The 23,543-nt window shown below is 40.1% G+C and overlaps 1 protein-coding gene and 1 non-coding gene across 2 annotated transcripts; both read right to left on the bottom strand.

Annotated features, from left to right (window-relative positions):
- Positions 1–2,380: 2,380 nt before the first annotated feature.
- On the bottom strand, positions 2,381–18,921 carry TOMM20 (translocase of outer mitochondrial membrane 20). The gene is made up of 5 exons (XM_025448485.3): positions 18,579–18,921; positions 12,909–12,955; positions 10,370–10,451; positions 6,518–6,660; positions 2,381–3,640 (listed from the first exon to the last, which is right to left on the bottom strand). The coding sequence occupies exons 1-5, from the start codon at positions 18,697–18,699 to the stop codon at positions 3,596–3,598; spliced, it is 438 nt and encodes a 145-aa protein (XP_025304270.1). The 5' UTR covers positions 18,700–18,921; the 3' UTR covers positions 2,381–3,595.
- Positions 18,148–18,282, bottom strand: LOC112660933 (small nucleolar RNA SNORA14). Its single transcript, XR_003137322.1, has one exon. It is a non-coding gene; the product is annotated as a small nucleolar RNA SNORA14 (small nucleolar RNA).
- Positions 18,922–23,543: the final 4,622 nt, after the last annotated feature.

Below are 23,543 nucleotides of genomic sequence, written 5' to 3'. Positions count from 1 at the left end.
TGCTCCTGGCCCAGACCTACTGCCCAGCAATGTGCTTTAACACTGCTTCCAGGCATCTGCTCAAGTTGGGAACCCACTATTACACAGAACCCTCATCTCCTGACCTGAAAGCACAGGTGCTTAACCTGGGATCTGTGAATCTCCTGAAGTCAAAAGCAAACGTGCATTTTCCTGGGAGAAGCTGCACAATGTCAACATTCTCCAAAGGATATTAGCCTAGAAACAGGTACACTACTTTGAGTCAAACTGAGAATTCATTTCTGCAAATATACACTGAAAAAAAATTTCTCCAAGCCCCCTTTTTTTAAAAAGATTTTATTTATTCATGAGAAATAACGGGCAGAGGGGAAGCAGGCTCCCTGTAGGGAGCCTGATGAAGAAATTTCATACTATGACTCCAGGATTACACCCTGAGCCAGGCATCCCACTCTCCAGGCCCTTTAATATTTACAGTTGAGGCACAAGCAATAGTAAAAGTGCATTTTTTTTGTCAGAAGAAAGAAAATTTTGTGTAACATCTGCATGATTATTCCAATTTTCTCAAAATCTTTTCTATATCTCATTAATATTGTGGTCTCTAAGTTGGTTCAACAAGGTCAGAACAGCAAGTGGAAAGTTGCCAAACTATTTTTTTTTTAAAGATTTTATTTATTTATTCATAGACACACACAGAGAGAGAAGCAGAAACACAGGCAGAGGGAGAAGCAGGCTCCATGCAGGGAGCCCGACGTGGGACTCGATCCCCGGTCTCCAGGATCACACCCCAGGCTGCAGGCGGCGCCAAACCGCTGCGCCACCGGGGCTGCCCTTGCCAAACTTTCTAAGGGGTAAGATGACTCCCAACATTTGCTGGGTCAAGTTCTATGTACTTTACATAAATTCAATGTGAATGTAGATTGTGGCTATCTGTTGACAGGACAGCATGGACACTGCCAGTCCATTCTAAGTGCACTTTCACCTCAAGTACAAACTGTGGAATCAAACTATAGAACCCTTCCCAAGGAAGGACACCACGGTGCATGGATACAGATTTCAAATTCCAAAGACTTTATAAAGTGTGCAACATTAGTGCATGGGCACATTCAGGCTGTCATCACGCTCTTAAATCTTGGCTTCAGCACCATTTGGCTGGCATCACCCCTACTTCCTGGTTCCGTCACCATGGAGAACTTTAGGCAAGAAACTGTATTCAGCAATTAAACGCCTGGGGAAAAACCATGGTTAGGCTTTTATTTTTATTTAAAGATTTTATTTATTCATGAGACACAGAGAGAGAGAGAGGCAGAGACATAGGCAGAGGGAGAAGCAGGCTCCATGCAGGGAGCCCAATATGGGACTTGATCCTGGGACCCCAGCATCACGCCCTGAGCTGAAGGCAGACACTCAACCACTGAGCCACCAGGCGTCCCTAGGCTTTTTTTTAAATTTCAAACCAGACCAAACCAAACCAAACCAAACACAACTAACTTTCAAAAGTGGCACCTAATTTTAAAGCTATCATTTAAATAAGAAAATGCATAACCAACTATACTGGAAAGATATCACAATCTTTTCAACAAGCATTAGATCAAAGTTATTATTCACAAAGCCAAGTGGTACCCAGCTAGCTCAGATCACACAATTCTCAAAGGGCATTTAGTCTTCATACCCTCCTCCGAGGCTAAGCTGACGGCTCACACCCTCCAGCCAGTCCTTTTCTGGGCCCATTCCTTCTTTCTGAGCTGTCTGTCCCTTACTCCCCCACCCCACCCCCTATAACTCTGACCTATATTCTGAATGCCTTTGGTCTGAATACTCCCTCTGGATAGGTGTGGTGGTGGTGGTGGTGGGTATAGGACAAAAGACTGTTTCTTAGCTCTGTGACCGACCAATCACCACTACACTGCTTTGGATTTGGGATCTATTAGTAAAACTGGCTAACCAGCATTTTTGCACTGGTTATCTCCCTATCCCCACCGAAGGACAGGACACAGACAGGGTGTCATTTAAAAAAAAAAAAAAAAAAAAAAAAAAAAGCAGCATGCTGCTTAAGGATGAGGGATCATGAACCTGGAAGGTACACAAGGAAGTCTTCAGTGTCTGAGTTACGTAGTCTGATGTTCTAATTTGATAGATGAGAATACTAGGGCTAAGTTCAGAGATGTATGTGACTGCCAAAGGCTGTGGGGTTGTCCAGAAGCAAAAACTTAAAACCATGCTCCAAATTCTTTCCTCTATATCCCAACTACAACATAAACCCAAGGTTAAGGTTAAGGACAACTTGTAAGTAAATTAAGTAAAATATACAAGTACATAAGAAAAAGTCTTCGGGATCTCTCCAGATTTCTAGACAGAATAAAGGCAATGTGTACAGGGAGGAATTGTTACTCAGTTCAACAGATGACAGTAAGTACCAAGATCTTTATTCTCAGACCTGATGTGCAATCTGTGACTACAGATGACATGTCACTATTTTGAGAACATCTCCATTCTTTGCAAGTCTTCAGTCACAAGGTTACACCTTATTCTCATCATAACAAGATAAATGAATCAGATTGAAAGAGGATTAAGGAGATACACTGAAGATAAAAGCAAAGGAGAACATTTTACAAGCTTAGCATCCCAGTTACCCTACAGGTTAAGTTTCAGATTTACAAGAGTAGCGACAGAACCATATAATTTCAGTGAAAAGCAACATAAGTTAGATCTTTTTTAAAAAGGGGAAGTGGGTTTAGAAATACTAGGTCAGGCAAGCATGCAAACTTCAGAGTAAAAATAATGCAAGGCCTGGTTGTCCAAACAAATATATACCTCAGGAGAAGGTGGATTTGAAGATGCTGAATAAAACCAAATGAATTAAAAGCTAAAAGGGACACTTCTCTGAATTAGCAGACAAATTCCCTTACTGTTTGAGGAAAGAGGGCAGACAGTAACTGGTGAAGCTCACATGGCTAGATTAAGGATGTACATAGATCTAATTCCCGGTGCTAATTGCAACTACATACATCTAAATACAAAGAGATAAATATCCAGAACACATTAAGCCCACCAATTTAAACAAAACATTTCAAGACAAATACACAGGGAGGGAGGAATTAATACAGCACAGCAGCAAATCTCACATATTTAAGAGATTAAATGGAAAGAAATAATCTCTCAAGATTTTTAATGCTCAGTTTTGATAAACAAAAGAAGTTTCCATCCAATTGTTTTATTAGAGCAAAGTGTATTAGCTTAAAAAAACGTGCATTCTTCAGCTTTCTCTTATACTTTTTTGCCTATCTTTCAAAACTAAGCACTGAGTATTTTTAATATAAGTAGTGATGTTATATGTACACTTTTTAATTGCACGTTTTAAGAATAAAATAAATCCATGATATTTTGGTAACTCATAGTGTATTTATAAAATGAAAACGCTTTCTATCAAAATACACTTTTCACTGGGAAAAATAAATAAAACAGATGAATGGATCTACACAAAGTAAAAATTAACTTTGGTAGATTTCAGCATAGGACAGTCCATAACAAGCCTATTTGCCCTTACTCCCCCAGAGCTGCTCATCTTCTGACTTAAGATTTTAAAAATATTTTTAATTGAGATTATGTTGACATTTTCTCATTCCACATCATCTTCAGCCAAGCTCTGAGCACTTACAATTCTCTGAAAGAGAAAAGAAAAATTTTTTATTTTATTTAAAAAACATTTTTTAAATTTATTCATTAGAAACACAGAGAAACAAGCCCCTCGCATGGAGCCTGATGTGGGACTCCAATACCGTACCACGGGATCATGCCCTCAGCTAAAGGCAGATTCTCAACTGCTGAACCATCCCAGGCATCCCCTCCAAAAATTAATTTTTAAAAGTCCTTTGTAAGAGACAAGAATATCCAATAGGAAAAGAGTGTCTTCAATAAATGGTGTTGAGAAAACCATACAGCTACATGCAAAAGAATGAAATGGGACCACTTCCTTACAGCATGCACAAAAATAAACTCAAAATGGATTAAAGATCTAAATGTGAGACCTGACACCATAAAACTTCTAAAAGAAAACACTGGCAATAATCTCTTGGACAAAGGCCTTAACAACCTTTTTCTATGTATGTCCCCTCAGGCAAAGAAAACAAAAGCAAAAATAAACCACTGGGACCACACAAAATAAAAAGCTTTTACATGGCAAAGTAAACCAACAAAATGAAAAGGCAACCTACTGAAGGGTATTTGTAAATTATGTATCTAATAAGGGGTTAATAGCCAAAATATATAAAGAACTACAACTAACATGGAGGAAAAAACATAATAATTCAATTTAAAACAGGCAGAAGACCTGAATACACATTTCCCCAACAGACATATGCAAAGATATTCAACACCATTAATCATCAGGGAAATGCAAATCAAAACCACAATGAGATATCACTTCACACCTCTCAGAATGCCCAGAACCAGAAAGATAACAAGTGTTGACAAGGACTGAAGAAAAAGGAACTCATGCATTGCCTGGACTGTAAACTGGTACAGCCACGGTGGAAAACAGTATAAAGGTTCCTCAAAAAATTAAAAATAGAAATACCATATGGTGCAGTAATTCCACAACTGGTTATTTACCTAAAGAAAATGAAAATACTAATTTGGAAAGATGTATGCACCTCTACATCATTGCAGCATTATTTACAATAGCCAAGATAGGGAAGCAACACTATGTGTCCATCAATGGATAAATGGATAAAGAAGTGGTATACATATACAACGAACTATTATGTAGCTGTAAAAAAGAATGAGATCTTGCTACCTGCAACATGGATGGACATAGAGGACATTGTGCTAAGTGTTATTTCCTTAAGATAAAGATAAGCACCATCTGATTTCACTTTTATGTGGCATCTAAAAACCATGAAGAAAAAAAGGAGAAAGAGATTCATAAATACAAATTGGTGGTTGCCACAAGGTAAGTGGGTTACGGGGATGGGCAAAACAAGTGAAGGGGAGTGAGAGGTCCAGGAATAACTTATTCCAGTTATGTAAGGAATAAATCACAGGGATAAAAAGTACAGCACAGGGAATATATACTCTATCATGTAATACCATTGTATGGTGAGGCAGATAATGTCTGTCTGTGCCACACCTAGTAAGACCATAATGTACAGACTTGTCAACACCTGAAACTAATGTAATATTATGTGTCAACAATACGTCAATTTCAAAAAAAAATTTTAAGGGAAAAAAATGTCCTTTGTATTCAAAGAATCAAACCTTGCTAAAGTTTACCCACTCTAAGATTTCATCATTTAACACTGTTAGACACTGTTATCAAAGAAAATAATGACCATACTACTGCCGGTCCCATTTCAAAATCCAAGGAGGGTTAACATTATACTCTTTTACATATTAATCAATTATGTAACTAAAACCAAAAAGAATTTAAGATCTCTTTTCACTCTCATATAAACTGAGAATACTGATTAGTGCTTAACTTGTCATTCTATGCTCCCAACATTTCCCTTTTTACCCTGAAAATACTCAGTCATCATATAAGAAGGAATACAGTAATTCCAAAATTAGCATTTGAAAATATTTCCAGATAACATGAGTTAATGGAGTAAAGGAGGCCATTTTTATAAAGAGGAGTTCAGGCTTCATCCTGAACTCATCCATATTTCAAAAGACCTCACTCTCAGATCCATCTTCCAAAAGCACTATGCTATGCTGCCTTTGCAAGAGCAGATAATATTAAACTGAGAAATCTGATTTAGATAGACTAGGAATCACATTAGTACAAATAAAAAGGATTAAGACCAAATCTTTGATTTTCCAACTCTTTCCTTTAAATCTTTGGGGCCTTTATTTTCAGAAGAAAATAGTCCCTTTCCAAAATAGCTGAGTATACATCAGTTTGAACAATCAACCAATTTTAATCACACCAACTATGGAAATTAATACACGAATAAACTATTCCAAAAAATAGATTCATTTTGGTTCCCTGGAAAAGATTTAAAAAATGAACAGAATGCATTTTAATCAATTCTTAAGTTAGATATAGTCTTACGCAGATGTAATCAAATAGCTCCAAGCTCAAAGTCCACCTTGGCAGAAGCAGAGGCACTGGGGCCTTTAGACAAGTGAGGTCAGAGGATATCCACAATCCTTTAGGATATAATCTCAGGGTAGGCCATCTTGGCTCCTCTGCCCTCTGCGCCTGGCCACTTAACTGAACGCATGGGCTCCCAAAAGTTGATAGAAACCTAGGTTCAGTAGCTGACAGTGGACTAATTTGAAATACGAAGGCCTGAGATTTAGTACTATGAGACTTATTTCCTGACCCATACGTAGGGGCACAACAACTAGATCTTATGCCCAATCACGTCAATATTATTAGGGGAAGAAAAGTTTCAAGCACTGCTATCTCTAATTCTACTTTGATTCCAAGATAAGTTTCATAATTTCATAATGTACACTAGACTAATTTTTCAATATCAATGTCCCTAAAATATTTAATTCTCAGATTCTACCCACTTTTATTAACATTTCAAATCCTTACCTGACTAATTGTTGGAAGCTTGGTCAGAAGCATCTGGAACACTGGTGGTGGAAGAGTTTGCTGTAACACTTGCAGCAACTGCTGTGGCTGTCCACACACAGCAATTGCATTTGTTAGATGGTCTACACCCTTCTCATATTCGCCTGAAAGATTTATGTAAAAATAACATGTGACCTGGAAAGCCTTTGCCTTTGTCAAAAATTCAACTCTAAAGCCTTCATTATATCTCTAAGTGATACTGACCAAAAATATCACACAAGTAAAACCTTGGAAGTAATCTATAATACGTATATATAACTGGATATTATTAAACCATTACTAAGAATAAATCAGATCACAAGTATTGAAAGTATCTTCAAAACACATTTAAAAAGGGGAGAAATTAAAGTGTAAAAATGTCCAATTATATTCCTACTTACAGACTTACAATATTTCTGAAACAGTGTATTAGACAGAAATTGCTAACTACAGAACCCTTCTTCTTCTTCTTTTTTTTTTTTTAAAGATTTTATTTATTTATTCATGAGAGACACAGAGAGAGAGGCAGAGACACAGGCAGAGGGAGAAGCAGGCTCCATGCAGGGAGCCTGATATGGGACCAGATCCCGGGTCTCCAGGATCACACCCTGGGCTGAAGGCAGCACTAAACTGCTGAGCCACCTGGGCTGCCCCAGAACCCAACTTTTCTGAGAAGAACCCAAAGATTGGGAACTGAGGAGAAAAGGGGGCCCAAATTCACTTTAGACTAATCCTTATACTATTTTAAATGTTACTACATGCAAATACAAGAAAGAAAAAAACTTTTAAGTAACGCTAGTAGGAAAAACAGTCACACTAATGGAAGTGGCAAGAAGCTGGTGGCAAAAAGAGGTTAACTCTGAGTGATAGGACTTTTAAAACTTATCCTACAATGGACATATTACTTTTTTAAAAAAGATTATTTTCTGGATTGGTGAGCACATCAAGGTATTAAGAGGGTGGTGCATCCAGAGACAGTAGAAGATTCTCATGTCCTGCCCACCCATCCTCGCACACCTCATCGTATGCATCTCTTCTATCTGGCTGCTCCTGAGTCATATCCTTTATAATAAACCAGTAAACACAGTTTTCCAACCCTGAATAAGAATGTGACCTAATAAAGGAACTGAGGATGGCATGTGAAGAAGAAGAATTGCCTTGCTATAACATTTCACTTGTTGGGACGCCTGGGTAGCTCAGTGGTTGAGTGTCTGTCTTTGCCTAGGGCATGATCCCAGAGTCCCGGGATCAAGTCCCACCATCAGACTCCCTGCATGGAGCCTGCTTCTCTCTCTGACTGTGTCTCTGCCTCTCTCTCTCCTCTGTGTCTTTCATAAATAAATAAAAAATCTTAAAAAAAAATTCACTTGGGAAAATCTAAAGACTGAGATATTCAAACTGAATAAAGCAAAACTCTACAAAGCATTAAAAGATTTTATTAAAATTGGAAAATACAAAAGAATTAGGTCTTTTGCATGGGCTTGGACTTCCATGAGAGGACACAATGGCTCCACTGACTTAGAAATTAAGATGCCACTGAATTCTCAAGCCAATGAATTTATAGGCAATATATGGGACTGCAACACTGTTGTCTGGGGATATTAATTCTGATTATTAAATGAAATCAGAGCAGCTACTGGATTGTTATATGTAAAACACAGAATCCCAAGACACCTCCTATTATTTCTAAATATACTGGAAATAGTCAATGAACCACCATAGCAACTCAATACAATTTCTTCTCTACATTGTAGACTTGAGTCCATTCACATCAATCCTGAGATGAGATCTGGTTCAGTTAACAGAATATGCTTATGGAAGACCCTAGATGGTGGAGGCCATGCCAAGCAATGAAGTTCACTGCCTAAATAACTTACACCTTTACATGGTTTATGGTTTACTTAGATGTTGACTTTCTCCCCTAATACTAACCAACCTGATTCTTCAACCTTAGGTTTGGTTGGTAGTTTCCACCAGAAGAAAGGCAACTTGGTAGAGTTAAGTAACCCTCTGGATGGTGTGGAGTTAAAGTGTAGAATATGAGCTTAGGAAAAAGAGTTAACTCTTCCCTGTCCTTCCTCCCAGCCACCATGAGTTACTGTGCATTGCGGCCATCTGTTGACTTAAGCTGTTAGCTTCAGTTTGAGAAGGACAGTAATACAGTCTATAAAATGAGCTCTATGAAGATTTAAGTGCTTTACTATTACCCTATGATTAAATCTCAGGTTTTTCTTATTGTAATGAGGTAAAAAAGCCAAAATTACTTTCTAGTAAGACATTTCCATTTTTATTTGTAAATATTATCAGCCTACTATGCCATCCAAATGAAGATAATTATTTCTTAAAGAAAAAAACAAAAAACGCATAGAAATTACTAGGAAGGAGGAGACAAAACAAAAAATAACATGTCACCACCACTTCAAACCTTTAATTCTTTCCATAAAAACAAAACAAAAAAATCACAAATGACATTCATGATACTAAGTCTATGATACAGCAATGAGCATAAGAAAAACCATTTTTATCAACGATAGCAAATACTTCGAAGCTATTTTTCTAATAAAAGCTAATTTGAGGGCACCTGGGTAGCACAGTTGGTTAAGCATCAGATTTGATTTCAGCTGAGGTGATGATCTTAAAGAATCCTTAAAGAATGGAGCTAAACAGCTCTGCACTGGGGCATGGAGCCTGCTTAAGATTCTATCTCTGCCCCTCCTCCCTATCCCCAGGCAGAAAGTCTATCTCAATAAACAAATCTTTTAAAAATAAATAAATAAAAGCTAATTTGACACTAAAAATTTACAAATACATTTAAGACTCTACCGATTCTAGTTCTCCAATTGGCCTGTTTGATCATTTTAACTTCGTAATAGTAATGTTTTAAAGAAATAATCCTTAGTCCTTAATTGAATACATAAAGCACAAAAGCTTAAACTCTAGATCAGATTCGTATCACTGACTGAAATCAAGCACCATAAACTCACTGTATGGCTCTGACAGGTAAATTAACCTTCTCTGGGATTTACATTAGCCACTCTTTCCAATAAATAAATATTGGAAAAGACCTGAAGATTACATGAAGAAGTTGAGGAAGCATATTCAGTTACTATTTACATATTACGACTATATTCTCTGAACTGCTTAAAAAAAAAAAAAAAACACAACCCTCATTTGTAAAGATTACTCATAGTATCTGTATCATATAGCAAATAAACTTCAAACTCACTCAAAACATTATGGACAATGATGATCCATGAGAAGTATTTTTCTAGAGCCAGTCTTTTTAGTTTTAGAGAGTGAGAGAATGAGAGAGAGACAGCACGCAAGCGTGGGAGACCGCATGAGCCAGGGCAGGGGACAGGGAGAATCCCAAGCAGAGACCACATGGGGCTCAATCTCAGAATCCCAAGATCACGACCTGAGCTGAAATCAAGAGTGAGGCACTTAACTGGTAGAGCCACCCAGGAACCCCTAGAACCAGCCTTAAATAAAATAATCCTCCCATTACTAAATGACTTGTCTTGAAATACTTAGAAAACCTTTTTTAAAAGCTGCTACATGGGACACTTGGGTGGCTCAGCAGTTGAGCGTCTGCCTTTGGCTCAGGGCATGACCCCGGGTCCAGGGATCGAGTCCCATAGCGGGCTCCCTACAGGGAGCCTGCTTCTCCCTCTGCCTTTCTCTCTCTCTCTCATGAATAAATAAATAAAATATTTAAGAAATAAAAATAAAAGCTCCACTACACGCACACACACACAAAAAAAATCCCATTATCACTATAAATTTATATTAGTGTGAAAAATTCTAATTTCTTAGTCTTTTAATGAATATTACCTTGGGCTAACAACTCTTCACCAAGCTGTATTTCTTCAAGGAAGAATTTCTGAACCGCTTCAGCATCTTTAAGGTCAGGTAACTGTTTGGAAATAGAATAATAAATAATATCAAAATCATGCTGGGGATATAATCAATACACAGAAAATCATGACACTAAAAACAAAACAACAAAAACTGAGTAACTCATAAAAAACGATAAAAAGAAATTTACTCTTTAATACTTACAAGCATTAATTTATAATCTACATTTAAATGAATACAAGAAAAAAATACTTAATGATCAAACTGATACTAGAACAGTTCTCAGAAAGCTGTGCATCAAACCTAAAGTAAAAAATGGAGTACAACGATCTCTATCGTAAAATATGCATACTTACATTAATGTGATTGTTGTTATTACAGATTTTTATATAACTAGAGTCAACTGTTTTTCTGATCCAACATTATTTTTATTTATTTATTTTTTAAAGATTTTATTTATTCATTCATGAGACAGAGAGAGAGAGAGAGAGAGAGAGAGAGGCAGAGACACACAGGCAAAGGGAGAAGCAGGCTCCATGCAGGGAGCCTGACATGGGACTCCATCCTGGGTCTCCAGTATCATGCCCTGGGCTGAAGGCAGCGCTAAACCGCTGAGCCACTGGGGCTGCCCTCCAGCATTATTCTGAATAGATTTTACATGTATCTACAGGATTATTTTAAATGGTAATAGAATATTCCATTGAAGGAATATAGGATTGCTTAATCATGATGTAGTTGTTGCACATTTGAGCTAATTCTCATTTCTTTGCTATTACAAACTGCTACAAAAAGCAGCTACTACAAAGCAGCTTTATGTAAATAAGTTCCCATTCCTGTGTCCCTGTTTTGTAGTTTGTTACATATTACCAGCTATGGTAATCAGCTTTATGACTTATCATTAAAAAAACATAAACCTACTTATTAAAAAGTCCTATTTTATTTAAAAAACCTAGACTTCTATTAGTGGAAGTTTTTGGTTTCTGACTAATATTATACCAATACAGATGAAAAACTTAAATTTCTCAAAGTAGAGGCATCTTTTATCAACTATCTCAGCCTAGGTTTTGATTATGCCTGTATCTAAAAATACATACTGATGTATATGTCTTTATCTACCTTAGGTTGTCCTTAGAAAGAAAAGGCTAATGAAACATTAAGAACATACTACATAGTTCAGAAAGGTAGTTGGACATAATGGGACAAAGTGGTTGCTTCTCAGTTTCACTTCACTATTATCGTGTCCAGTTACTTAGCTGTGTTGATTTCTTATTTCAAAATAATAAAATATAACATTTTCTGATTTAATTTTTCTTAGCCTCAACTTTCTTTAAAAAGAATCATCACTGATCCTGTAGTCCAAGTCCTGGGAATCCAACAATGGAACGGATTTCAATGAAAAAGAAAAACATTTTTTTAATCAAGCAGAGAAACCTATGTAGTCATTAAAAATAATTATGGGGCAGCCCGGGTGGCGCAGCGGTTTAGCGCCGCCTGCAGCCCAGGGTGTGATCCTGGAGACCTGGGATCGAGTCCCACGTCAGGCTCCCTGCATGGAGCCTGCTTCTCCTTCTGCCTGTGTCTCTGCCTCTCTCTCTCCGTATCTCATGAATAAATAAATAAATAAATAAAATCTTTAAAAAAAATAATTATGAACACAGGATCTATGAAAAGAAAAAAAAAGATTTTTAAAAGATTTTTATTTATTCATGAGACACAAGCAGAGGGAGAAGTGGGCTCCATGCAGGGAGCCCAATATGGGGCTCGATCTCGGGACCGTGGGATCACACCCTGAGCCAAAGGCAGACACCCAACTGCTGAGCCACCCAGGCATCCCCCCAAAAGGATTTTTATCTGCATGTACATATTACATCAAGGTTAAATTTGCCATGTGTTAGGATTCTGGATCAGTAGTATGAATAATCTGGTGTAACTTTTGAAGCAAATAGTATGTGGTTCTTTTAAAGGAAGCTGAAGGGAGGAAAATTAAATCATTATTATTATTTTTTTAAAGATTTTATTTATTCATGAGAGAGAGAGAGACATAGAGGCAGAGACACAGGCAGAGGGAAAAGCAGGCTCCATGCTCTCTGCCCAACGTGGGACTCGATCCCAGGCCTCCAGGATCACACCCTGGGCTGAAGGCGGCACTAAACCGCTGAGCCACCAGGGCTGCCAGGAAAATTAAATTAATAAATGTTTACTGTATTACTTTGAAGCAGCTGAGTGAGAAAGTTTGAACTGTCTTCTAGAGACTATCATCTTATTTCCCCTAAAGTAACACTCATGTAGTAAGTAAGTTGTCTTGCTGTTTGGGCCAACAAGGGGGAAATAATGATAGACCAAACAATCTGCAGTTGAACTGAGTTAACTATTCCGAAAAACAACAAATTATACCTTAAAATAGAAAAATCAGTGTCTGGTATCAATTAGCTTTGTCGAAATACCTTTGATGTAATTTGTAAAATTATTCTTTCTATAAAATATATAATATAAAAAAAAAAAAAAAACAGATTACCTTGCAAAGTCCAGCTCTCTCCTTAGCAAGCTTCTGCTTCTTTCTTCCTGCAAGAAATGGAGTATTTTCATTTTACCATTATTAAAATGGGAATTAAAAGAAATCAAACGGTGGCAGTTATTCATTCTATTTGCAAAACAATGCTGAGTAGGGCTCTCTTACTTCCTTAGTCTCCTGAATTCTCAGGGTCAGGGTTCTGATCAATGAGCTGTGCATGGACAATATGACATTTCTGGGCAAGAGCTTTTACCTTCCCTTTGGGGCACCAAGATCAGCAATTTTCAAGATGGAGACGATTCCAACAGCTGATTAACTGCCACAAGCAGAGCAAGCCCCGCTCCACAGGGAAACGTAAAACACAAGCAAAGAAGCCATTGCCGTGAGAAACTTTTATTACTGAAATATAACAGATTCAATCTTTCCTGAATGTTGAAAGCTATCTGACATTCCTAAACCAGGTAATGAGAAGGTAGGAGGACAGTGTTCAGAAATGCACTGCAAGATTCTTGACTCCTGCTGGCTGACGAAAAGAAAAAACTTCTGCCTACACTCTTGCTCAATTTTTGGTCTTTTGATTTGGAAAAAAACTACGTATCTCCAAAGTGAGTGACATTAAAAAATTTTAAAACCCTTAAGCCAAATCAGTAAAAGACCCTAACAGTATCTTAAGTTGCTATTTAATGGGACCCCCGGTTGGCCTCAGTTAAGCGTCTGACTCTGGGTTTCTGGCTCAGGTCATGATCTCAGGATTGTGGGATGGCCCAAGTCAGGCTATGCACTCAGGACAATACAACTGTCCCTCTTAGTTCACCTCTGCTCCAAGCCCCCACTTGCATTCACGCGTGCTCTCAAAATCTTTTAAAAATGTTTTCAAAGGGGGCAGCCCGGGTGGCTCAGCAGTTTAGTGCCACCTTCAGCCAGGGTGTGATCCTGGAGACCTGGGATCAAGTCCCAAGTCGGGCTCCCTGCATGGAGCCTGCTTCTCCCTCTGCCTGTGCCTCTGCCTTCCCCCCTCTCTCTCAATAAATAAATCTTAAAAAAATAAAATCTTAAAAATTTTTTTCAAAGAAAAAAAAATTGCTATCTAATGATATGCTCCATGTGAAAGGGTGTTAGCACAGGGGAAGCAGGAACATCGTTTATATCCCAGCTCTTAGTGTCAGTGAGACCCTGGGCAAGTTACGGTAACTTGTCCCTCACTTTCCTCATATGTAAAACTGGCCCGAGAATGGTACATGCTTCAGAGTTGTTGTGAAAATGAAATTAGTTCAACCATGTATTTTTTAATATGGTCTAGTTTACAATGTGCCATATGAGGAGTCGATAATGGTCTCAAGTAAGCATCTGGTATTGAGATAGTTCACTACCAGCAACTCAGCTGAAGTTGTGCTATGCTAAATACCTACAGTAAGTTTCCCTAGTCACAGTGATGTGGAGATTGTGGCATAGCTAAGAAAGGTTAAGGCTCTAATACTTATTACCTCAGCGACTTTAGCAAATCTCTTAAACTCTCTAAAGATAAGGCATGTTTAACTTTACTGTGAGGAACAAAAGCTTCAGAAAACAAGGGCAGCCCTGGTAGCTCAGTGGTTTAGTGCCACCTTCGGCCCGGGGCATGATCCTGGAGACCCAGGATCGAGTCCCACGTCGGGCTCCCTGCACGGAGCCTGCTTCTCTGCCTCTTTCTCTGTGTCTCTCATGAGTAAATAAAAAAATCTTAAAAAAAAAAAAAAAGAAAACAAGCAAATGTCCACTGAAAACCTTAATGTATTCTACAAATCCAAGTCTCAATATATGACTAAAGAGACAGTGACCTGTCCACCTAACTGCAGGGAGAGGAGTTAATTTATTGTGGTCCAGGAAACTTTTCTCTTCTACCCTTACAAACTGGGTTTAACCACACCAGTACCTCTTGCCAACTCGAACCCCGAAAACTTCTAAAGTGCTACCACTCTAAGGATTAAATTCTAGCTGCTTCAACAAAGAAATATACATTAAATAGGCTGATCTTATATGTAATTTTGAAGACTGCCTATTTTTCTAACAAACTACCTTTCATGGGTGTTCATCTTCAGGCAACTAACTGTGGGGACACAGAACACATAATATTCTATCTTCAATTTGCTTAAGGGTATCCTTAGGCACAGAATAATGCTACTATACTATATTAATTACTAAATATCACTACTGCTACACAGAAGCAGCAGACCTGAAGGCAAAGGAACAATGAGAAGTTGAGGGTAAGTACTCAGCAAGTTTTAGATGCCACGTGCCAGACACTATTATAAAGGCTATTAATTTGCTTGCTTGATCCTCACAGTAACACTCAAACAAGTACTACTATGAGCTCCATTTTACAGATGAGAACGTTTACCAAGGTCGTAACTATTAAGCAGGGAGAGGGACAATTCAAAGCCAAGCAGATGAACTTCAGAACACGTGTCCTCAAACATTATTCTGTATCGCCTCCATATGCTAGAGGGAAGCTGTAACAATGCTGACCGACAATACGACTCCATCTTTGGCCTTCCATCTTGTTCACATGTGCACTGGCTGACCTCTCTGGAGACTTTGTGTTCCTGGTCCCTTGGAGTTTCATGTACATACCCTAGAAAGGCCCAAGGCCACAATGGGGCAGTCTTTCTTTGGCCTTCCATGAATCTGTGAGAGAGAACACAGCATTTCTTCTTCCTGACACAGGCAGTGCCACAATATCTAATGAAAGGTTAGCTGTCATTTGGGTGCATGCAAATCCTCTGAGGTGTGGGCGAACCTTTTAATCTTGCAACAATGCCATTTCTGTTAATGCCCTCACTCTATAAAATCTGTGGACTTAGGTCTGGACTTTGTGGAGAGCAACTGTGCAGCCGGATTGTCATCTGCCCACCCCTCCCCTTGCAAAATAAGCTGCAAAAACCTGTAAAGTGTATGGAGTCATCAGCTTCATTTTTCAGCCACAAAGTATCTTCTCAGTTTGGGAGATACTTTATTACCCTTCCACTACCTTCTATCCCTTCTTCTTCTTCTTCTTTTCTTTTTTTTTTTTTTTTTTTAAGATTTTACTTATTTACTCATGAGAGAGACAGAGAGAAGGGGAGGGGGCAGAGACACAGGCAGAGGGAGAAGCAGGCTCCATGCAGAGAGCCCAATGCAGGACACGAACCCAGGACTCCAGGATCACACCCTGGGCTGAAGGCAGATGCTAAACCACTGAGCCACCCAGGGGTCCCTCCTTCTATCCCTTCTAACAGAAGTGAACACATTCCCATAAAAAGAAAAGGAAATGAACATGGCAAGTTAGTGGAATAAACAGAATTTGCTAAGCCAGATTTCTGGAAAATGACAAAAATAATAATGAAACCCACTAGAGAGAAACTTAGTTTCCATTACTATCAATCTTATAAATTTTTTTTAATTCAGTGGAGAGTGATTGTGTTTGAATGTCTGACTGATACCAATACCAAATTTAAGACTGATTAGTTGCTTTAATTTCTAGCATAAGATTAAATTTCTAGCTTTAGTTTCATAAAACAATTTACTTGTTATTTTATCAGTATATTATACTATCCCTGTAATAAGGGAAGAATACTAATAGACTGAAAAACCATGGAATTACACATTCAATGAGTAAAATCAAGCCTTGACTCAGTTATTACCTAGAAATTAATCCCAAGTGCTACTATATAAACCTAACAAGTTAAAACAGATCTTGTCTACTTTCAAACATACACATAAAACATGAACTTACAGATTGCAGAATCACTCTGAATAAAAATTTTACTTCCTAAAGAAAGTATCAACAAATAATTATATTTATAAACATTCTTTCACATCCATTTATTACCACATGCCAGGGACCGTACTAAAGTCCCTACATACTAGAACATTTCACAAAAGAGGGAAATGAAAGTTTTAGTCGCTTGCCCAAGGTTACTCATCATTCAAGGCTGACCACTGAAATCATTAGGCCACTAACTCCAGGAAAAAAAAAAAAAAATTATGGACTGAAGATGATGGAAAAGGGACTTTGAAAATAATCTCCCAATTTGTCTAAAATGACAGCTCTTACGGTTTCCTCAACCAAAAATTAGTTTTCTCAAGGTTTCTAATGACCAGATTACAGTGTTTCCAGAGGAAGAAAAGCTTAATCCATTCTTTACTAAGCTCTGTAGCCAAACCACCACCACCATCCCTCCAACTAATATTGAAACTACCCGAAAATGATCTAAATTTCTAGCTATGCTTAGAGCCAGCATTTCTGGAAGGGCTTTCTCTTGTCGGCAATGATGGTGAGTGCTTCACACAGCGTCTTCACAAAAACAACCAGAGGCAGGGGACATTACCTGATTTTACCAGCTATGAAAATCAAGATTGGGATCCCTGGGTGGCGCAGCGGTTTGGCCCCTGCCTTTGGCCCAGGGCGCGAGCCTGGAGACCCGGGATCGAGTCCCACATCGGGCTCCCGGTGCATGGAGCCTGCTTTTCCCTCTGCCTATGTCTCTGCCTCTCTCTCTCTGTCTGTGACTATCATAAAAAAAAAAAAAAAAAAGAAAAAAAAAGAAAATCAAGATTAAGCAAGTTTAAAATTACACAGCTGATCTATGACTAACCCAAGCCTGGAAAAATGAGTGTCTGAATCCAAAATGGCTTTCCTTCCATTAATCTATCTAACTGTAAATAAGATAAATTCTCTGTATCCCTTCCCTCCCAAAACATATGACAGCTAGAATTAGATGTCATGTTCTAGATGATTTAAGATCATCTTATGCCCCCAAGAGGGTAGGTCACTAGCCACGTGGGGCTTCTGAACACTTGAAATATCTTACTAGAGCTTAATTAAATGAGGATAATCACACCTTCATACCTTCTGGGCTTTAATACCTTACGTATCAATCTTATTTTTAAGATTCATTTCTTTTAGAGAAAGTACACAAGTGTGGGGAGGGGCAGGGGGCAAAGGAGGGCAGGGAGGTAGACTCCGCGCTCGAGAGGGAACTCACGACCCTGAGACCATGACCTGAGCTGGAACCAACAGCTGGATGCTAAACCCGCTGACCCACCCCGGTGCCCCTCAATTTTAATTTTAGAGATTATTTTGACTGAGCAACCTAGATAAGTCATAAAAATATTTCTTATCCAACAAATTTACTCTTCCACTGTTGCTAATACGGAGGCCTTCGAAATGTAAAGACCACGAAGGTCTTGGTGACACGATTTCCCTCATGAAAACTCGCTTAAAAGATGTCGCAGGTATGAAATAAGACTGAACCACATGGGAAGCGCAGCCCTTTGGACTCCCCTGCAATTTCTATAGCATTCACTCATATCTTGGAAGCCTTTTTAGGGAAGCTACCAAGAGGGTTTAAGAATGCGGCAACGATACCGTTGATGTACGGATCCGGTGTCGGGCACCGATTCGCAAAATACAAAACACACGACTCTCGAGTTACATAGAGCGGTTCAAAGGAGAGAGTCCCCCCATCCCCCCCCCCCCCCCCCCCCCCGAATGACACAATCGACCGTGCATTCCGACGGCAAGCGGTCGGGGAACACAAAATGGGAAAAAGCGTCGGTCCAAAATGGAGGGACCCGTGCAGGTCGCCGGGGGCGGGCCAGGGGCCAGGGGCGGCGGCGGCGGCGGCGGCGGCCCGGGGCAGAGGACCCACTCACGTTCTCGAAGCCTGTTCTTGAAGTTGGGGTCACTCCGCCTCTTACGGTCGAAGTAGATGCAGTACCCGATGAAAAGAGCCCCGCAGACACCGGCGGCGATGGCGCTGTTCCGGCCCACCATCTTCCCTCCACCGAGGAGCAGGGCGAGCGCGGCGGCGGCGGGGCCCGCGGAGCAGCAGTTGGCGCGACCCCTCGGCGCGGACCACGCCGCTACGACCTGACGCTCGCCGCGAAGGGCGCGGAAAGGCCGAGCGCACGCACTTCCGGGCCCAGCAGCGCGAGGCCCTGCGCGAGGCCGCGGCGGTGCCTGAGCCGCGGTGGTGCCTGAGCCGCGGCGGTGCCTGAGCCGCGGCGCCCGCGCCGTCTCTGCGCCTGCGCGGGGGCCTACGCGCGGTCGCCCAGCGCCTCCGGGCCGGGCGTGCGTCGCTGTCGGGGTTTGCTGGTGGCCTCGCGCTGCTGTTAGAGCCGCTGAGAGTGACGTAGCAAGGTGGCGCGTGGCTGCGCGGCACGCACTCAGGACTCTGCAGCTGACACGCGTGCTTGTTCAGACAAAGGTGGAAGGGGCTGACGACAGATGCTTCGTCTTACTCTTCTATAAACGAGGCAACCTGTGGCTCTTTTGATTAGGACAGAATTTGCTTTTCAAGTTCACTCACATCCGCTGTGCAGCAAGCAACATAATCTAGTGATTCGGTGTCAAAAGAACATTGCAGTATACTCTCAGGAAGGGAGGAAGAAAATGAAGCTGGACACTTCCTGGAAAAATAACGGAGAAAGGAGATTGAAAAAAATTGAAAACATGAGTCGTCTTACAGTCACTGGCAACATGGTTGTTTAAGACAAAACCTTGACCAGAAAGCATAGAAAACCGGTAAATTGAGAGGGGTGGGCACCTGGGTGGCTAAGGGGCTAAGCATCCGCCTGTGGCTCAGATCGCTGATCCCATGGTTGTGGGATCGAGTCCCACACGGGGTTCCCTGCCCAGTGGGGAGCCTGCTTCTTTCCCTCTGCACCCCCACCCCGTCTCTCATAAACTAATAAAATCCTTACAAAAATAGAGAGGGGTAAGAGAAGGCATATACAGGGTTGTGTAATAAACGTGAGGGATCCTTTTGAACCCTTGAAGTGACAGCAATGCTCTTACCTTGAGCCCTTGACAAGACTATGCTGAGAAGCCTCCTGATGGGGCTGGCCAGGCCAGAGGGATCAACCATGTGGTTAGAGGGTTGGGGCTTTGATCCAGGTGACATCCCTGGGGAGGGCAAGGGATTGATTACAGGGGAGGAAGCTGGAGATTGAGTTGAACTTCATGGCCCATGGCTGACATAATGAGACCAAATAAAAACTCAAGACCCAGAAGCAGCTGAGCCTCCTAGGTTGGCAATACTCTATGTGATAATACACCAGTGTGCCCTGTGCTAGGTAGGAGGGTGAAGTTTTTTGGACTCCATTGGGAGGGGACGACAAAACCTTCCCAGACTTCTCCATGTCTTTCCCTGTGACTGGTTTGTACTTCTTTTGCTATAATAAAATTGTAATTTTAAAGTATAACATGTTCCTGGGGCACCTGACTGGCTCAGCCAGAGGAACATGAGACTCTTGATCTCCTAATTGTGAGGTCCAGCCCCATGTTGGGTGAAGAGCTTACTTAAATAAAACTTAAAAAAAAAAAAAAAAAAACAAAAAAAGTGTAACATGTTCCTGAATGAAGTCCTTATAGCTAAATTGAACCTGAAGGGGTAGTGGAAACTCCCAAACTAGTAGCCAGCTGGTCATAAAGTGACCTGGAGGACCCCCCAGCCCCCCAGCCAAATTTTTGTCTGGTGTCTGAAGGCAATCTTGTAGAAAACTGTGCTCTTAACCTATGAAGCAGACTTCATAACTCTGGATAGTTGGTATCAGAAGTTATTGCAAGGGTACTTATAGGAACATTTAGCTGGAGGCCCTAACCTAGGCCAGGAAAGCCCTCATGCTTAAGTGACGATGAACTTGAGACCCTATGGAAGACTGGAAATTGGACCAAAGGTATGCATTGCCTGGACTGGGGTGGAGGATGGGGAATGGTGTGCATTATGTACCAAAGCAAAGCAAACAATTGAGATTTACACAGAAGAGAGTAACACAAAAAGCTTTCCCTTATGCACTGCACTGCATACATTCTGATTTTTCTGTTCCCAAACGCTGTCAGTCTCAGCTGTTAGAGGTATACCCTGAGCCTCAGGTATGTTGAAACAGAAGACTTATCCAAGGCCACACAGATGACATGAGGACTAGCACTCCAGCCTCTTGAAAACAGACTATATGGCCATTAGATTATGACTCCTGAATGAACGAAGAACTATCCCTGTATTGTGCATAGTAAGTAAACCTGAGGTAAATGTTCAGGTCAGACCTATGACATAAAGTAGACCAGGTAGTATGTTTATAGAAAGCATAGTTTGAGCAACATCACCCTTTTGTCCCTTAAGCACTCTACATTTTAAAACACCTGTTGTAAAACACGAGCACAGAAGAATCCTGAAACAGAAACAGCCTGGAATCCCCTATGCACTTGTTTGTGAGTCAAATCCTTACTGGGTTGTAGAATACCCTCAGTGGATCATAACTAGTGTTTGTTATTAATAAAATAGGATTTAAAATATCAGGAAGTGGGGCATCTGGCTTTTGGTTTTGGCTGAGGTCCTGGATCAGGCTCCCCGGTCAGTGCAGAGTCTTCTTGAGATTGCTCTTCCTTTCCTTCTGCCACTCCCTCTGCTCACACTGTCTCTCTCTCTCTCTCAAATAAATAAATCTTTAAAAACATACACAGATCAGAAAACAACATGTGTAGTAAGGACAAGTACTGTCATGTGCAACTTTCATGTCAGTTAAATATATCCATGTTTGTACTGGTTGCAAAGTAAAGTTAAAGCTACTACAACAGATCATAATCAAAAACAATGATAATGCTGCTCTAGTCCATGCCCCTTACTTCACCAATCAAGATATTTAGATGAAGAGGTTGAGAGGAAGGGTCCCACGTTATGCATACACAGCCCCAGAGCTTGATCAAGAACCAGATGCCCAGGCAGCCCTGGTGGCGCAGCAGTTTAGTGCCGCCTGCAGCCCAGGGTGTGATCCTGGAGACCTGGGATCGAGTCCCACGTTGGGCTCCCTGCATGGAGCCTGCTTCTCCCTCTGCCTGTGTCTCTGCCTCTTTCTCTCTCTCTCTGCGTCTCTCATGAATAAATAAGATCTTTAAAAAAATAAAAATAAATAAATAAAGCCCTTACATGAACCATTAAAAAAAAAAAAAAAGAACCAGATGCCCCTATGCTCCTGTCCAGGGCTCTTTACATAAAAACCTAGAGACCAAAAGGAGCACTCTACGTTAAAGACTAAAATTATACAAACTTATATGTACACTGTAAATTATACATAATATAATGTATACCAATATATACACTATAAGATACAAGAAGATTATACACCATATAGTCTTTACCTACAGTGATAGTCTATAAAGTCTATAGGCAATGTATCTTTATGTAAGTTTAACTGAAACATATGGAAAAATGCTTAAGATTATCAAGTAGTATTTACTGAACCATACTTATGAAAAACTAGATGCTAAGATGATGCTAAACATGAAATATCTACTCTCTGGATACAGGAAAATAAGAGCTCTAATTTCTACAAATTATATTTTAACCTAGTAGGTTTTCCTGGTGCTATGCCCAAAAGGCAGGATTTTAAAAATAATCCATAATGGGGCACCTGGGTGGCTCAGTTAAGCATCTACCTTCAGCTCAGGTCATGATCACAGGGTCCTGGGATTGAGCTCCACATCAGGCTCTCTGCTCAGTGGGAAGCCTGCTTCTCCCTCACCCTCTCCCTGCTCCTCCCGCAGCTTGTACTCTGTCAAATAAATAAAAAATCTTACAGATGCCTGGGTGGCTCAGTGGTTAAGTACCTGCCTTTGGCCCAGAGTGTGATCCCGGAGTCCCAAGATTGAGTCCCACATCCGGCTCCCTGCATGGAGCCTGCTTCTCTCTGCCTATGTCTCTGTCCCTCTCTCTCTCTCTGTGTCTCTCGTGAATAAATAAAAATCTTAAAAAAAAAATCTTAAAGTAAAATAATCAGTAATAACTCACTGTTTCTCAATCCCCTCACCTACCTAAGTGATACACATAAGACTCAGCACTCCTGGATTCTCCCACCCCTCCCTCCTGGGCACAGAGGCCGCTTGGTAAGTTCTGTGAGTGGGCCAACATCTACAGCATAGGCTTGAGTCCAAGGAAAATGAAATGGTATTCTCTCCCTTGTTGAATTTTATGACTTATTTACCATATTTCATTAGAAAATATCCTTTAAATGGGGTTTTTTGAATGACTGTTTCATTCTATTGCATGACACTAATTTAAGAATACCAAGTTTTCCTGGAAGAATATTTGTTCAAATTAAAAAACAGAAATAAAAGTTGAAATCTGCTTGACAAGACAGTTTCCCAAGGACTTCAATAACAAGTTTAATTACTGGTTAAGAAATCAAAGCAACAAGTCATATAAAATCCTTGGGTTTATTACTACTAGGTTGATGAAATAAAATAGAAACCCAGAACTCCCCTTTTCACAAGTTCAAGAGAAAGGATGAAGAACGAGTGGCTATTATATAACAGCCCTTAAAACCCTTTCTTCTTAGGGACTGGGGTTTGTATTAGATCAGTATTCCAACTCTGTCTAGGTCAGCTAGTATTAAAGTGTGTATTTTTTAATTTACTCACTTTATTCTCATCTCAATTCTTGAAATAACCATCTGAAGTGTTAATTACATATTTCTAACTTACACTAATACATAACCACTAAAATTCTAAGTGTTTACCCTAAGTCTAAAATCATCCCTTATACCATCAGCAGAAACACATAATAATCATGGTGACTAATCTGCCTACATCCTAAAACAAAGGCTTCAAAGATGTTATTACAA

Source organism: Canis lupus, chromosome 4 (genome assembly GCF_003254725.2).
Source record: "Canis lupus dingo isolate Sandy chromosome 4, ASM325472v2, whole genome shotgun sequence".
NCBI lineage: Eukaryota > Metazoa > Chordata > Mammalia > Carnivora > Canidae > Canis > Canis lupus.
This window is presented reverse-complemented; position numbering and strand designations above follow the sequence as displayed.

What these genes read in the sequence shown, in the direction of transcription:
- TOMM20 (XM_025448485.3), bottom strand. Translation starts at nt 18,699, where the DNA reads ATGGTGGGCCGGAACAGCGCCATCGCCGCCGGTGTCTGCGGGGCTCTT. An exon ending in AGAGAGCTGGACTTTGCAAG is followed by an intron (nt 10,452 to 12,908) that starts GTAATCTGTTTT and finishes ATTTCCAAACAG; the next exon opens with TTACCTGACCTTAAAGATGC. An exon ending in TGAAGAGTTGTTAGCCCAAG is followed by an intron (nt 6,661 to 10,369) that starts GTAATATTCATT and finishes TAAATCTTTCAG; the next exon opens with GCGAATATGAGAAGGGTGTA.